This window comes from Rhinolophus ferrumequinum, chromosome 10 (genome assembly GCF_004115265.2).
Source record: "Rhinolophus ferrumequinum isolate MPI-CBG mRhiFer1 chromosome 10, mRhiFer1_v1.p, whole genome shotgun sequence".
Classification (NCBI taxonomy): domain Eukaryota; kingdom Metazoa; phylum Chordata; class Mammalia; order Chiroptera; family Rhinolophidae; genus Rhinolophus; species Rhinolophus ferrumequinum.
In genome coordinates this window covers 67306331-67324683 of record NC_046293.1, presented here as the reverse complement: position 1 = coordinate 67324683, position 18353 = coordinate 67306331, and the positions used below count along the sequence as shown (strand labels likewise).

Sequence of the window (18353 nt, the reverse complement as noted above, 5' to 3'; positions counted from 1 at the left end):
AAACTGGAAGTGTTTCCTCTAAGATCGAGAACAAGACAAGGTCTCCCCTCACCACTGTTATTCAACACAGTACTGGAAGTTCTCGCCAGAGCAATCAGACGAGAAAGAAATAAAAGGCATCCAAATTGGGAATTAAGTCAAATCGTCACTTTTTGCAGACATTATATTGTATATAGAAAACCCTAAAGACTCCACAAAAAAACTATTAGAAACAATAAACAAATAAAGTTGCAGGATGCAAACTCAATGTACAAAAATCCATTGCATTCCTATATACTACCAATGAAATTTCAGAAAAAGAAATGTAAAAAACAATTCATTTTGCAACTGCAACAAAAAGAATAAAATACCTAGAAATAAACTTAACAAAGGATGTGAACGAGCTATACACTGAAAACTGTAAGACATTACTGAAAAAAATTGAAGACGACACAAAGAAATGGAAAGATATTCTGTGCTTATGGATTGAAAGAATAAACATAGTTAAAATGGCCATATTACCCAAAGCAATACACAGGTTTAATGCAATCCCCATCAAAATCGCAGTGGCATTTTTTAAAGAAATAGAACCAAAAAAAAAAAAAATCAGATTTGTATGGAATCACAAAAGACCCCAAATAGCCAAAGCAATCCTGAGAAAAAAGAACAAAGCTGCAGGTATCACACTTCTTGACTGCAAATTATACTACAAACTGACAATAATCAAAATAGCATGGTATTGGCAGAAAAACAGACACAGAGACCAATGGAACAGAATTGAGAACCCAGAAATAAACCCACATATATATGAGCAGGTAATTTTCGACAAAGAAGCCAAAAGCATACAATGGAAAAAAGAAAATCTCTTCAATAAATGGTGCTGGGAAAATTGGAAAGCCACGTGCAAAAGAAAGAAACTAGACTGCTGTCACCATACACCAAAATTAACTCAAAATGGATCAAAGACCTACTATAAGATCTAAAAAAATAAATTGCATAGAAGAAAACATTGGTACTAAACTTATGGATCTTCGGGTTAGAGAGGATTTTATGAAACTGACTTCAGAAGCAAGAAAAGTAAAAGCAAAAATAAATGAATGAAACTATATCAAACTAAAAAGCTTCTGCACAGCAAAAGAAACCATCAACAAAACAAAGAGGCAACTAACCAAATGGTAGGATATGCAAACAATACCTTCAATAAGGTGCTAATATCAAAAATATATAAAGAACTTGTAAACTCAACAACAAAATAAACAGTCCAATTTAAAAATGGGCAGAAGACCTGAAAGGACACTTCTCCCAACAAGACACACGAAGAGCCAAAAAATAATATGAAAAGATGCTCAACTTTACTAGCTATTAGGGAAACGCAAATCAAAACCACAATGAGATACCACCTCACACCTGTTAGAATGGCTATTATCAATAAAACAAGTAATAACAAGTGTTGGAGAGGTTGTGAAGAAAAAGAGCCCTCATACACTGCTGGTGAGAATATAAACTGTTGCAGCCACTATGGAAAACAGAATGGAGGTTCCTCAAAAAATTAAAAATAGAATTACCATAGGATCCAGCAATCCTTCTTCTGGGTATCTACCCAAAAAAATCTGAAAACGTTAATCTCAGAGATATGTGTAACCTTATGTTCACTGCAGTATTATTCAGTGGCCAAGACATGGAAACAGCCAAAGTGTCCTTCGATATATGACTGGATAAAGATGTGGTACATACATACAATGGAATATTAATCAGCCATAAGAAAAGATATATACTGCCATTTTCAACACGGATAGATCTTGAGATTAACATGCTAGCAAAATAAGTCAGAAAAAGTCAAGAACCATATGATTTCACTCACATGTGGAATATAAAACTGAAAGCAACAAATGAACAAGACAAGCAAAAACTCATAGACACAGACAACAATTTAGTGGTTTACCAGAGGGTAAGAGACGAGGGGGGAAGTGAAGAGCATAAATGGAGTCAACCATATGGTGACCAAAGGAGATATGACTTTGGGTGGTGAACATACAATGCAATAGAGAGATAACGTATTACAGAATTGTACACTTGAACCCTACATAATTTTATTAACCAATGTCACCCCAATAAACTTAATTTTAAAAAATCACATTTTATATTTTTTGTGATGGTATGATTGATCTTTAGTTTAGATCCAAAGGATAATCTAAATAAATGTTAATTTAAATTAAAAAAAAGATTGTTAGCACCCAAAATAAAATTCACAATATCTGACATCTGGTAAACAAACAACCAAAAAACCAAGCATACTAAGAGGAAAAGGACCCATAATAAGAAGGAAAATGACCCATAATAAGGAGGAAAATCAACCAATAAAATACAACCCAAAATGACACAGTTAATAGAATTAGTAGGGAAGAATATTAAAGCATTATTATAAATGAATTCCATATGTTCAAGACATTAAAAAAAAGAATTTGTTGAGAAGACATCAAAAATATTTTTAAAAGAACTAATTAAACTTCTAGAGATGAAAACTACAACATCTCGAATGACAAATACACTGAATGGGTTCATGGCAGTTTAGAAACTGCAGAAGAATAATGAACTTGAAGTTACAGCATTAGAAAATATACAAATATACAAAAGAGGGAGGGAAAGACTAAGAAAAAAGTGAACAGGGCATCAATGAACTGCAGGAAAATTTCAAGTGGTCTATTATATGTATAATTGAAGTACTAAAAGGAGATGATAGAGGAGAGAAATAGAAAAGTCTTTAAAAAAAAATAATTGCAGAAATTTTTCCAAATTTGATCAAGACTACAAACCCATAGATCTAAACTTCCCAGTGAACTCCGAAGTGCAAGAATCACAAAGAAAACTAGTATACAAAGGCACATCATAATCAAATTATACAAAATCATTAATACACAGAAAATCTTAAAATCAGTCTCATGAAAAAACATTAAGTATAATGATTACAGCAGACTTCCTTTTAAAAACAATGAAGATTAGAAGACATGGGGCAACATTACTTTTTAAACCACTTTATTGAGGTTTGACATATAAAAAGCTGTACATACTTAACGAATACAACTTGATAAGTGTGGGGATAAGTATATACCGATGAACAATCACCATCAAACCAGAAACATATCTATCACTTCCTGAAGTTTCCTCCTCAGAGCATTATCTTTCAAGTACTGAAATAACTACACTGTTCATCTGTAATTCTACACCCAGAAAAAACATCTTTCAAAAAAGAAGGTAAAATTTTTTTGGCATATAAAAGCTAAAAAAATTCACCATCAGACCTAAACTACAAAAAAGTTTACAGATAGTCTTCCAGGCAGAGTAAATTAAACTACAAAGAAATTTGGATCTACACACAGAAATGAAAGCCACCAAAAATGGTAACTCTGTGGATAAATATATTTTATTTCTTGTTAATCAGATGTCCTTATTTAAAGCATAAGTAGGTGAAGACATATATGTATATATTTTGAGGGGTTTGTAACTTATGCAAAAATAGCCAAAAGCCAGGAGAAGAGAAACGGAAGTATACTGTCCTAGGTTCTTATACTTCATGTGAATTAGTATAACTCTTTAGGATAAATGTGGTAAGTTAAATATGTATACTATAAGCTTTAAAGCAGTTACTAAAATTACCAAGTTATAGCTAATAAGTCAACAAAGAAAATGAACATGGGATAATGAAAAATACTTGATTAATCACAAAGAAGGCAGAAAAAGAAAATGAAACATAGGATAAGACAAATAGAAAACACAGAGCAAGACGAGAAACTTAAACTTCACCACATCAGTAATGACATTAAATGTAAACCATCTGAAGATTGCAACTAAAAAGAGATTGTCAGATTATTTTTTTAGATTAAAAAAAAAGTAAGACCAGGGTGGCTGGTTAGCTCAGTTGGTTAGAACGCAGTGCTCTTAACAACAAGGTTGCCGGTTCGATCCCCACATGAGCCACTATGAGCTGCGCTTTCCACAGCTAGACTGAAACGACCACCTGACTTGGAGCTGATGGGTCCTGGAAAAACACATTTAAATAAATAAAAGTTTAAAAAAAAAAGTAAGACCAAACTCTATGCTACCTGTAAGAAAAGCATTTTAAATATAGACACAAGTAGGTTAAAAATAAAAAGATTTTAAAACATACTATGCTAACACAAATCAAAAGAAAGCTAGAATGGCTACATTACTGTCAGACAAATATAAATTTCAGAGCAAACGAAATATAACCAGATACAAAGATAATTTTATAACAACAAAAAGGTCAATGCAATCAAGACGACCTAACAATCCCAAATACTTATGCATTTAATAAGAAACCTTCAAAAAATATGAAGCATAAACTGACAGAATAGATAAATCCACAATTATAGTCAGAGATGTCAATATCCCTCTCCAAATAACTGATAAAACAACAGACAAAAAATCACTAAAAACATACGCACAAGACTTGAATAACATTATCGAACAAACTGACCTGACACTTACAGAACACTCCACCCAACAACAGCAGAATACACTTTCTTTCAGGTGTGCACAAAACATTTACCAAGACAGATCATACTTTGGACCATAAAACAAATCTCAGTAAATTTAAAAGAAGTCAAGTATGTTCTGTGACCACAGGGGTATTAACTTATAAATCATTAATAGAAATATCTTTGGAAAACTCCCATATCTGGAAATTAATAACACACTTCTAAATAACCCAAGAGTCAAAGAAGAAATCAATGAAAGTGACAATCAATGAAACCAAAAGCTAGTTCATTGAGAACAATCAATGAAACCAAAAGCTACTTGAGAAGAATTAAACTGGTAAAACTCTAGCCAGACTGATGAGGAAAAAACAAGAAACACAAATTACCAATATTAGGAATTAGAGCATTAACACCACTACATAAACATATAAAAAAGATATTATGAAAATTTATGAACAGTTTAGACTAATACTTTGAAAACTTAGACAAAACATAAATTCCTTAAGAGACACAGCTACCAAAGCTCACTAAAGATGAAAATAACCTTAGTAGCCTGGCATCAATTAAGGAAATTGAATTTGTAGTTAAAAGCCTTTCCACACACAAAAAAATTCCAGACCCAAATGGTTTTCCTGGTGAGTTCTGCCAAATATTTATACGTAATATCAATCCTATCTAAAGTCTTCCAGAAAACTGGAGAGGAGGAATACTTCCCAACTTATTGTATGAGTCCAGCATTATCCTAACAACAAACTCAGACAAAAACATTATAAAAAAATAAAACTACAGACCAGTATTTCTCATGGACTTAGATGCAAAAAATTTTAAACACACGTTTAGCAAACTGAATCCAACAATATATGTAAAAACTAAAAATACTTCTTGACCACGTGGGGTTTACCCTACTCGGAATTGGTTTAATATTCAAAAATCAATTACTGTAATTCACCATTGTGAAATTTTTAAAGAAAAACTGTGTGATCATCTCAAAAGATGCAGGAAAAGCATTTGAAAAAATCCAACATCCATTTCTGCCAAAAACTATCAGCAAATTAGGAACAGAACAAAGCTTCCTCAGTCCAGTAAAAGGCATTTATAGAACACTACAGCTGACATCATATATGCAAAGACTGAATACTTTCTCAAAACCAAGATCAGAAACAAGGTAAGTATGTTCACTCTTACCACTGCTATTCAACACTGTACTTGAGGTTTTAGACGTTGCGATAAAGAAAAAACAAATTTGAAAAATCTAGACCGGAAAGAAGTAAAATAACTTACACTTGTAGATGACATGATCATCTTATGCAGAAAATCCAATGGAATCCACATAAGTACGAAAACTAAGTGAATTTATTTAACAACGATCCAGGACTCAAGATCAATACACAAAAATCAACTATATTTTTATATATATACCACTCAACAAAGTAGGATTTTTAAATGGAACATTTACAACACCAAAAATACCAAATACTCAGGTATAAATCTAATAGGTACGCAAGACTTCTAAACTGAAAATTATAAAACATTTCTGAGAAAAATGAAAGACAACTAAATTAAATAAATACACCATGCTCATGACTCAGAAGAATCAATATTGTTAAGATGTCCATTCTCCAAAAATTGATCTCTACATTGACTGCAATGCCAAACAAAATCCCAGCAGGCTCTTTTGGAGATATTAACAAAAGCTGAGTTGTATGGACTTTCAAAAGACCTAGAATAACCAAGTCAACCTTGAACAAGAATAATGGTGGAATACTAACATTCCTGACTATAAGACTTAGTATAAACCTATAGTAATCAAGAAAGTGTAGTGTTGAAGAGAAATACAAATAGATTGATAGTACAAAATATAAAGTTCAGAAACAAAAATACACATACATGGTAAATTTATTTACCAAATTTACTTACCAATTTGCAACTCAGCAAAGAAAAGTCTTTTCAACAAATAGTACTTGAACAATTGGATATTCATGTGCAAAATATAAATTTCAATTCATATATCACACTACATATACAAATTAAATTGAAATGGGTCACTGATTTAAGTGTAAAACCTAAAACTACAAAACTTTAAGAAAACATAGAAGATAATCTTTATGACGCCTTCGGTTCAGCCATTTTTTTAGAAATGACACCAAGAGCATAAAAAAATTGATCAATCATCAAAATTGAATACTCCTGCTCATCAAAAGACAAACAAATGAAAAGCCAAGACTCAAGCAGGGAAAATATATTTGCAAATCATATCACATGTCTAAATAAAGGACTTGTATCCACAACATAAAAAGAACTCTCAAAACACAGTTAACATGAAAATGAACAGCACTTTAAAATAAACTGGACAAAAGGTTTGAGCACACACTTCCCCAGAAGTGCAGGAATGTCATATAATAACCTGAGGAGATGCTAAACATCATTAGTCAGTCGTTAAGGAAATGCAAACTGAAACCACACTGAAATACTACACATCTATCTGAATGGCTATAGTTAAAAAGACTACCATGCCAAATGTTAATGAAGATATGGAGCAACCGGAACTTTCATACACCACCCATGGGAATGTAAAATGATACGTCCATTGTGGAAAATAGTTTGGCAGTTTCTTAAAATGCTAAACATGCAACTAACATTATGATCCAGTCATTCTACTCCTATGTATTTGGCCAAGAAAATAGAAAGCATATATTCATACAAAGACTTGTATACCAATGTTCACAGCAGCTGTACTTGTAATAGCCAAATGTGTATCAATAGGTGAATCGTTAAACAAAACCCATACAATGAGATACCACCCAGCAACAAAAAGGAAATCAATGACACATGCAACATGAGTAAATCTCAAAATAATTATGCTGAATGAAGACCAAAAATTGAGTATGTATTATGTAAGTCCACTTACATAAAATTCTAGAAAATGCAAACTAATCCATAGTGACAAAAAGCAGCTCAGTGGCTGCCTGTGAATAGGATGAAGGACTGATAGATTACAATGAGTCAAGAGGAAACTTTGAGTGGTAGAAATGTCATTGTCTTAATTGTGTTGATGGGTTCATATTGTATACATACATCAAAAGTTATCAAATTACACACTCTATGTGCAACTTATTGTTTCCCATTTGTACCTCATTAAAGCTATATAAAAAAATAACTTATGGAGCCGGCCCGGTGGCTCAGGCGGTTGGAGATCCATGCTCCTAACTCCAAAGGCTGCTGGTTCGATTCCCACGTGGGCCAGTGGGCTCTCAACCACAAGGTTGCCAGTTCAATTCCTCAAGTCCCGCAAGGGATGGTGGGCTCAGCCCCCTGCAACTAAGATTGAACACGGCACCTTGAGCTGAGCTGCCGCTGAGCTCCCGGGTGGCTCAGTTGATTGGAGTGCGTCCTCTCAACCATAAGGTTGCCAGTTCGACTCCCGCAAGGGATGGTGGGCTGCGACCCCTGCAATTAGCAACGGCAACTGGACCTGGAGCTGAGCTGCATCCTCCACAACTAAGACTGAAAGGACAACAACTTGAAGCTGACCGGCACCCTCCACAACTAAGACTGAAAGGACAACAACTTGAAGCTGAACGGCACCCTCCACAACTAAGATTGAAAGGACAACAACTTGACTTGGAAAAAAGGCCTGGAAGTACACACTGTTCCCCAATAAAGTCCTGTTCCCCTTCCCCAATAATATGTTAAAAAAAAAATTAAAAATAAAAAATAAATAACTTATATGGAAAGCCTGTTGTTTTTAACTGTAAAAGCCCATATAAAAGTAAATACATAAGTAGAGATAGTTCACCCAAAAAAAAAAAAAAGAGAGAGCAAGAAAGAAAGAAAGGAAAAAAGAAAAAGAAGTTGATCCTGCCTCAAAAGAATTTTTTAAATCACATCCTGTTTTTCATTTGGGAAACATCTGTCCATGGGGTAACAAAAACTGTATCGAGGGCATTCAAAGACTTGCCACTTGGTGGTGCTAAACTAATTACACAAACTTGATTAAGCATCTACGTGCCAGACACCACAGAGAGTAGAAAAATAAACAAGATAACTTTTCCTGCCTTTATGTACTGGTAATGTTACAAAAAAGGCATAATCTTTACACAAACTAGAACATCCTCAAACTAGTGCTCCTCATACTCTGGGGGCGGAAAAAGGAGCAATGTGTAAAGGTACTAAAACAAGAAAATTTCTGCACTTGTATTAAAATTGTCTCATGCCCTCCAGGCTCTTGTTTATTCTTAAACATGCGCTAATATGCCCAAGCTGGTAAATATATTTATAAAACTACCAATGATGGCCTGCTGATGGCAACAGAAACTGTAGATTTTCTTCCTTTAGCAAAGGAAGTAAATTATATATAACTTATTAAAAGAGCTCTGAGGACCACAGAAAATGTTTTAGAATAAACTAACTGACCCCTAATTTAGGAAAAGTTCGAATTAAAAGGCAAAAACGAGTCAGGCAAAGATAAATTCAACGAAAAAGAGATGTACTTGGGAAAATCCAACTCAAGACAGTGCTACGTCTGGACAGAAAAGCTGAAAAAAATAAGGAAGTTGCACAATCTAGCAGCAAATAATTTTTTATATTGTTCCGATACTTAAGTGGCATTTCTATTTGTATTAAGATTATTATAAACTTTATTTTCAAAGGCTACAGAATAAATGAAAATATTCAACCCAAATGTTTTTTACAATTAAACTTAGGGATAAAATTCTTGCCCTAAATCTCTGTCCAAATCTGGAAATCCAACACCTTCTATACATAATAGGCGTTCTCAAACTTTAATAACTCTGAATTTTATAAGCTAAATTTAACAAAAAAGTTACAAAAATTCAGTTTCTTTAAAACCACTCAGCACATAGGTCATTTAAACTTCTGGTTACAGAAGGTATCCACAGGAAGTGCCAGTGTGTGCCCCGAAGTTCTAATGAGCTCCACAGCCAAAAATCTAAGCAGCTACTTATTATCTCCATTTGAATAACCCACAGGTATCTTAAACAGTATGTTTTATCCAAAATCTGCTCTTCTGACATTCCCAACTCTGTCACAGATATCCCATCAACCCAGTTATCCTAAATGCCCTTTTCACCACTACCCCTCATCATTTCTAGCCTGGGTTGCTAAAATAACATTGTGGTCTCTCTTCCCCCAATTTAATCACCTTCCAATAACCTATATAAGGTATGTAATGTGTAACCACTGCCAAAACGAATCTTCATGCAATGTACATCTAACCATACCACACCTGAGCTTCAAATCCCTCTATCTCTGCCCTTTACCTCTATAGCTACAAAACACCTGCCATTCCCCAATACATACAAATTACCTGGTCTGGGCCACTCTGAACTCACATGTACCCTCACCTTGTGCCTTTTTGTGTGTACCTAGAACAGCCACTTACACCTCTCTGCAAATAACTCCCACCAAGGCCTTCAAAAGGGCACAAGCAACAGCCTGTCCAAAACGCTCCCAACCTCCATGCCGCCTAATCTGATTTAGAATTTTCTTCATTCATACACTCACCACATTTAATGATCACCAACTAGTTGCTGGGAATAACGGTGTTGGTGGAAAAACACATACCAAAAAAGTGCCTGATTAAACTAGTAATGTCATGTAAGCCAGTAAATCAATGGTCATAGCAGAGCGCGACACACAAAATCAAGAATGAGATGTCGATTTCAGTTATTTCTTCAATAAATATATAGTGAAGGCCTACAATATGCCAGGCATAGAGCAAGCTTCTAGGTGTAAACAAGTAAGATTCAGTCACTGCCTTCATAGCACTTATAATCTAACAGAAGATTAGGACAAGAAAACAGGAAATTACAACATACATGACAGAAGTATGAATAAGCTGCCACAGCAGGCCCTAATAAGTGATGTCTAACATAGACTTAAGGCACAGGATGAGAAATCAGGAAGACAACCAAAGCGACATTAAGCTGAGACCTGAAGAATGGCAATTTGAAGTAGAACAGGGTATGTTCTATACAGAGAACAGTAGTTCAGTGGATGGCGGCAACCCAGATCAGATAGTAAAGGCTGAAAAGTTTGCAAAAAAGAGATCAGATCTTATAAGTCATGCTCAAGGATTTGGGAGTTTGTAATTCATCCTAAAGACAATCTTTGCCAATAGATAAGGCAGCCAATAGAAAGTTCTAGCAGGGGAATGCCATAGTCACACTTGCCTTTTTCTAACACACTGGCTGCAGAGCCAAGAATGAACAGCTGCAGTAATCCAGGGAGGGAGACTCATGGCGGCTTGAACTAACACAGCAGCAGTACGGATGAGGAAAGGGAGATATGGCTTAGATTTTTTAAAAGTTGAAGTAATAGGATTTCAAGACCTGGGAGGTGAAGGGGAGAAGAGTCAAGGACAAAACTGAGTGAATGGAGTTATTCACTGAGATAGGGAATACAGAAGAAAAAGTAATTGATTTTTATGTGACGTATTAAATCAATAATGACTATGGAACTAAAGAAATGTAGAACACAGGTGGTTTTAAGAGTAACAAGCCATAGAAATTCTGAAAGTAAAGATACAGAGATACTAGGGGGCAGCCGGTTGGCTCAGTTGGTTAGAGCGCAGTGCTCATAACACCCAGGTCACCAGTTCGATTCCCACAGGGGCCAGTGAGCTGCGCCCTCAGCTGAAAACAAAAACTTGACTTGGGGCTGATGGGTTCTGGAAAAACACACTGTTCCCCAATATTCCCCAATAAAAATTAAAAAAAAAAAAAGAGAGAGAAATACAGAGCTACTGAGGATAATACAGTGAAGGGCAGGCTGCAGAACTCTCACTGCTTCTGAGGGGCATTGGAGTGCCTGGCAATGTCAGACAGGAGGGCAGGACTAACTCAGCCGTCTGGGGAACTATGATCAGGACCAAATGACTACATATACATTACAGTGCACAGTAAGAGCCAGCAAAAAGATTTTATAAGGATTTCCTTCCATACAAAAATGAAAATAAAAGATTGCGTTATAAATTTTCACCTGGTTCCAGCAGCTATGTCCCACCAAAGCAAAGACTTAACCTTTGAATTCTTTCCAAAAATGACATGTGCTTATTAATTCATAAATTGAAGTAACTTATTAAAATAGCAAACCACTGTACTGTGTCAAGAATAAAGTCTGTATTTAACCATTCTTGTACCCAAAGAACTCAGCACATTCTTTTGTTAAAGAATGCCAGAAAAATAAAGAAGACATACATATATGCAGCGTACCCTGTACCAGAAAGATAACTAGCATGTTACAAGACGCAATCTAGGAAAAGAAAAATTCTCTAGGAAAATCTACTAGATACCAAGACTATTCTTTATCTTTCTTAAACACAAAGGTTTCACGGGACTATAAGCATATCTAAAAAGAACTGGAAGGGATCAAATTTAAGCTACAAAATAAATTCTCACTAAGAATGCCATCAAAACAAACTCTAAGAAAAAAGAACAGCTGATTTCCCAATTGTTTCAAATCCTTTTCAATAGAACCAAATTCTAATACACCACAGTAAAAACACAGAGGTAGGGTGAAGTGCAAGAGGTACGGTGAAGAACAAGACTGCTATTACTGAACCCATCTCTCTCCCTCTAGTCCCCCCTCGTTTTCTCTACCTTCCTGCTTGTTCCTCTTCACTGAATACCTACTCTGTACCAGAATCTATAGATGAGGTAAGACATTTCAGGCACTGCCCTCACGATTATTAGTCTACAGGTCTTCAGAATACAAATACCCACGAAAAATACTACACCCACTTTAAGGAGTTGAAACTCATACTGCATTTCTTCTTTAGACATGGTAAAGGGCTGTTTGTTAGTGAATGGGTTCCTTCTGAAGAACTGAAGCGTATAAGCTCCAAGGTAAAGGGCTATCTGATGTATCCCCAATGCCTAATACAGTGCATGGAACAAATGAGGTTCTTAATAAATATTCGTTGAGTAAGTAAATGAAAGTAAACTGCAACTATCAGGGGCACCGGGCATTAAGGACAAAACCTATTTCAAGGCTATCTCCTTTCTCCCGCCTTCTTTGTAATAAATTCAACTCATTCCATTAGTTCAACTCTGTTCACCTGTTAGAAAACAAGCAGAATGGCCTTTAAAGACGTGTCCCTATTTCTCCCCTCAATATTCACAAGAGGATGTCACTCTTTCCCCATTTGGTTGACTGTTAAAACATATGGTTCTACACATACATAGCAACAAAATATAGCTGAACTCCAAGAATCAGGGTTTATAATGAAACTGAAACCTACTTTCAAAAATTCAGCTAAGAAAAACAACATACATATGCAAAACTGAATCCATATACTCATGCTGACAAAAAACCTACCCCCGAATTTAGTCAAATCATCAAAGAACTGAATACGTAAACTGGTATCGTGTATTCACTGAACTAATGCACTACTCATTGGCAAAAAAACTCATCAGCATAGATAGGGGCATTACAGGGCCCTTTTCCTTACCAAAAGGATACAATATGCCATATAATCACATTCATTATATTACATAGCATAAAGAACCTACAGGAGACTTTATATTCTGGTCTAATCTTCATAAACTACTTCTTTACGTTTTTCTTTGGGTTTTATTTTAACCATGGATCCTATAATTCTTATAATTGATCAGATTCTCCTCTTTACTTTGGCTGCTAGAAAAGTTATAGCCAAACTTAGCCCACTAAAGCATACAGTTTATTTAATAATCGCACTTCAGTTCCACCTACTTTCCCTACCTTTACTTACTTTCCTTTTCCCTCCTTTTTCTATTTTACGTAACTATGTTACTTTTATATTTGTGAACAACCTTAATCTTTGTGCAAAATGGCAGCAAAAATAAACATCAACTATTTTCAAACCATTAATAACCTTACAATCTTAAGACAATCTTAAAGACCTTTCTTAAGTCTATTATAGTAATAATAGCACCTAATATTTATTGAGTACTTGACACCACGCACTAAATGCTTTGCAAATATTAACTCATTTAATCCTCTCCACCACTCCATGATGGAAATAGAATTATCCTCCATTTTACAAATAAGAAAACTTAGGCATGGGGAAGTTATGAAATTTACCCAAAGTAACACTACAAAGCAATGGAGCAACGGTTTGAACCCAGGCAATCAGGCTCCATCACCTTAACCACTGCTCTACTCTGATGATTTTTCATTCATCAAAACTACATGACTTCTAAAACAAGGTATTTTTCAATTCCTGTAACAATGAGAATTAGAACCAGTGGCAACTTCAAAAATGAAATTCACCACCATACCAAAAACCGTATTCTTAATCTTTACAATTCCACCATAACCAACCAATGACCTGCAGAGAAATTGAAGATGACAAATGACACCTACACAGTATATACCATGTGCCAGACTTTGTTCTAATATATTCTGTGAATCCTCCTAACAATCCCATAAAGTAGGTACTACCATCATCCCCACATTACAGACGAGAAGACTGAAGCGCAAAGAGGTTAAGTCATTTGACTGAAGTCACTCCTAAGTGTGAACTGAGTTTTGAAACTAGCTTTGCTCCAGAGTCAAGCTCTCCTTACTCTGCTTCTCCATTTGACAGAGAGTAACTTCCTCCCTTCCTCCCTCCATCACTTCCTACACTCCAAGTTCAAAGCAAGCAAAGTGGACTTATTAGAAGTTACTATACGTCCTAGATCTCAACACTGAGAGATTCTAATTCAGTAAAGCTAGGTTGTAGCCCAGCATTTGTATGTTTAAAAGTACCTCATGTGATTCTTGTGAACCTTGGTTAACATCCACTGCCCCAGGTTTCTAAACTAGACAGGGCTTATCCAAACTTTTTTTGGGGGGTTGGTGGGAGTTAAATACAGAAACACACACACTCATAAATATATTTTTCCCTACTCCCCTTTCCCAAGGAAAGACTGGAAAGTAGGGAAGCATAAGATAAAGTCAGAAAGGTAACATGGCTTTTTATACCATGTTAACCAGCCTTGAGTATTATTTTAATGATGACAATAACAAAATAAAGATGTTGTTTGTTTAAAGCAAGAGATGATAAGATTTGTGCATTAGAAAAATAACTCCAGAGGTAGTGTAGAGAGGTAACTGTGGGCAAAGAAACTGCAGACAAGGACAAAAAGTCAGCCAAGAACTCAAGACTAGGGGCAAACCAAAGGCCTGAATGAACTAAGCATTGAGAATGAAGAGGATGCAGCAAATTCAAGAAACACCTTTAAGATAAACCTGGTAGCACACTTGGTTATTGATTAGATGTTGTTATAGAAATGGACATCTCCAAGTTTGTTTTATATGCGACCAGGTGAATGATGAAGCCATTAAACTAGGTCTGAACTTACTGAGGGAAGACTAAGTGGGTTTTGTGGGTCGTGATAGTATTATTTGCGAAAGGAGCAGCTTTTGGCATGGAAAAATAGTTAAGGTGGAGTGTTGGGAATAGCTGTGAATTTGCAATGAGTGAGAATAAATGAGCTGATGGAGTTATGAAATAAAAGACTAATTTTAAGAAGTCAAATTATGAAAGGTAGTAGTTGGAAAGGGTGAAAAAAGTCTTACATTTCACAACTCTTGTTTCATTGTCTCAAGGATTTTTTTTAAGTCGAGTCACACCTGAAAGAAGGAAGGGTAGTTCAAAAGCAGAGGATCCCTTCTTGGAAAATCAAACAGAATAACCTTCAACTATGTAGTGAGTCAAGTAGATCAGCATTCAACCTGATGACAAAAGCTGACAAAACCACCAAGAGCGTGAATAATCCAAAAACGATGACCAACCTATCGTGTAAAATAGCCAGTACGTAATCTTTTTTTTAAAATGATTTTATTATTTCATGTAATCCTAACTCCAACATAAGAAATAACGAAGACATTACCTCCATTCTGGAGATAAAGAATATGAAGGGCGGAGAAGTCATGCTTGCTCAGTTTCCCAAGTTCACATTTCAGAGTAACAGTAAAACCAAGACCATACGTGTTATTCGGCCTTCTGGTCTAATAGTCCATACACCAAAACACAAAAGCCGCCAAATAATTCAAAATGGGATGGGAAGGGCAGCACAGAGAAAATGAGTGAAACTCAAGGAAGAGAGGAAGCTACCTATGACACGTAAATAGTCCTTAGTGCGGGATGAGTCATCACCAGACCCAACTGTTTACGAAATACTCCTTCAACGGGCAATGCTGCCAGCTGCAGGTCATGATAGTCCTAAATACCAGGCATTAAGATGTGTCTTCGGAACGTGAATAGGCACTAGACCACGCAATCTCCGCATCCAATCCCAGTTCCTAACGAACTAGCAGGGGGTCACTGACAAGAAGGCACCCCAGACACTCCCACAGCGACCAAACAGAGACGTCTAGGAAATAAACACCTTTTAACTAACGCCTTCTGAGATCAGCGTGGGAGGGTGCACATCTTCATGCAGCTCCCTAAGTGGAAACACGCCCTTCTGCTCACAACCACCAACCACCTCGGCACTCGGGTAAAATGGATCCAATACACTCTTTTCTCCCAAGCGCACAGCTGCCGAGCACCTGTTTTCAGCTCCTCCCGAAAGGACCTCACTAGAGTGCAGCAGAGGAAGGCAGGGGCAAATGAGATTAACGCCCCAAAGGAACAGAGAAAGCCGCCGGAGTCAGAAGCGCAAACATAAAGAACCGCAGTCTGAAAAAAGTGAGCTAGAACAAAGACAGGAACCAGGCAACTACCCGTCCCTTGGAAAAAGTAACGCGAAAAAGCGCCCCCGGCAGGGAGCCGAGCCCAGAACAGTGGCGAGGCCTAGCTGGCCTTGGAGCCGCAGCCAGGTCTCTAATTCCCGGGCTGAGAGTCACAGTGACAAGGGCTGACACCCCCGAGGCCTCTTCTCCACATCCGCCACAGTCTGTTCCTGATACAGAAAAGCCCTCGCGTCCCTCCCTGGCAACAAAAGCAACCCCCATCCGAGAAAAAAAGCATGGGCGTTCTCTGGGCCGTTACCTTCCCGCTCACAACACCCGCCGCCGCCATGTTTCCTGTGCGTGCCTGTGATGACGTACAGCGCCTCACATGTCTCTCGACTCACAACAACATCCGGCAAAACCAGACTGATATCCGGGCGGGAGAGGGGCGGGGAGTAGCGGGAAGGGCGCGGAGCGAAGGGGCGGGGCGGGGGCGTGGCCTGACTCTGGGGTGCTCAGTGCGGCGCAGAGGCAGCTAGGGTGGAGTCTCTGGTGCGAGCTGCGCATGTGCCAATGTCCTTTTCCAAAGTGAGACCTTCAATTGAAGCGTTTTTGCCTTGAGGTTTGGCAGGCAGCGAGACACAGCTATTCTAAGACCACTTCAGTTTCGTAAGATCATCACATTGGGAGCCGTGATCCTGGGTTTGTGGCAAGTCACTTCCAGGTTCAGCCTCAGTTTCTCATCTGTAAAATTGAGATAGTAGGGCTGTCGTGAACATTAAAGGAATCAAGGCACACATACATAAGGACTTTTACCCTCTGTGTGTGAAGTTTCTGTCAAGTCACTGCCACTCACGCGTGACCTTCAACAAGGTATTTTGATAAGAACTGCAGTAATACACCTTCACTGATCCAGAGTCCAACGCACGTAACTCCTAGCTCCTATTAAGTAACTCCTACAGTTACTTAATAACTGTGTGATTTGAAGTAAGTTTCTAAATTCATACAACTTGAGGATTTAAAATGAGAATTACCCATGGAATGGTTATAGGGATCTCATGGGGCAATGCATGTGTGGTAAGATGATTCGTTGAGACAGGAAGATATTAATTTGTTTTGTTCTCGGTGCTATAAAAGAATGCCAGAGAATGATTGGATACTACCCCTCATAGCCCTGGCACAAGATCTGGGACTTCCCTTGCCCTATGGTCAAATAAAAGTTCCCTTGGTACCAGAACACCTTTGCCCATTGAGGTACTGCCCTCTTCTTGCAATGGACGGGGATTATTGGTTTTTTGAGGTTGGTTGAGTAAGTGGCAACCAATGGGAATAACAGAAAACAAGAGTTACAGGATCTGTGAATGTCAGGAACCTAATGGGTGAGGGAAGTGGCAAGACCTTAGATGGGAATGGATGTGTAGCACCATTAGAGAGGTTGCACACTAGACATCAGAGATTCTAACCACGACCAAACCCCACGCCCAAGCTTGGCACTGAATTAGCAAAACAGCTCATCTGTAACGGATAAATGAGCTGGGAAAATGGGCATATTAACAGCAACCAACACTGAGTGAAGACTTGAGGGCCTTCCCCAAAGGTACTGGACTGAGTCAGACCCCTAGAACCTTTGTACAACCCTGGGTGTGGTTTATAGAGCCCTAAAAATGACCCAGATTAAATTTCCACCAGTTCAGAGTAATGGGGTGTGGTTAGAAAAAAAATTTAATATGACCTTTCTTACACTTGTGTTTTTGAAAAAAGTTGAAGCCCTTAGTACAGTGCCAGGAATAGAAGACTCAATAAATAGTAGCTATTATTTATATAATAGGTTTGTGAATTAAAGGCTTCTTATTAAAAAATTGGCAACCTAGATTCATCTGCGACTTCTTCATATTCTTAAGCCTCATCCCCCAGCTACCCCTTAAATGCTGGTGCTACCCATGGGCTATCCTTGAATTTCTTTTACTTTTTTTCCAAACACTTCGTGAGCCATCATTTTCATATTCTGGTGTCACCACTTCCTATGTGCTGGTGACGGCCACATTCCTTCAGCCCAAGTCTCTATCCGAAAGTCTAGAACCCATACCGACCACCTGCTGGACTTATTTATTTGAATAACCCACTCACACTTCAAAAAATCCTAAATCTTTGCTACTAAAAGATTATAGTCTGCAGAACCAGCATCACCTGGGAGCTTGTAAAATTCAGAATCTCCGG

General features: G+C 37.2%; 1 protein-coding gene across 1 annotated transcript in view; it reads right to left on the bottom strand.

Annotated features, from left to right (window-relative positions):
* The window catches only part of TBC1D15 (TBC1 domain family member 15), a 67949-nt gene extending 51246 nt beyond the window's left edge, over positions 1-16703 (bottom strand). The window contains 3 exon segments of the mRNA XM_033117747.1: positions 16456-16515; positions 16517-16646; positions 16648-16703. Coding sequence (XP_032973638.1) covers positions 16456-16515; positions 16517-16646; positions 16648-16703 — 246 coding nt within the window.
* Between the last annotated feature and the right edge of the window lie 1650 nt (positions 16704-18353).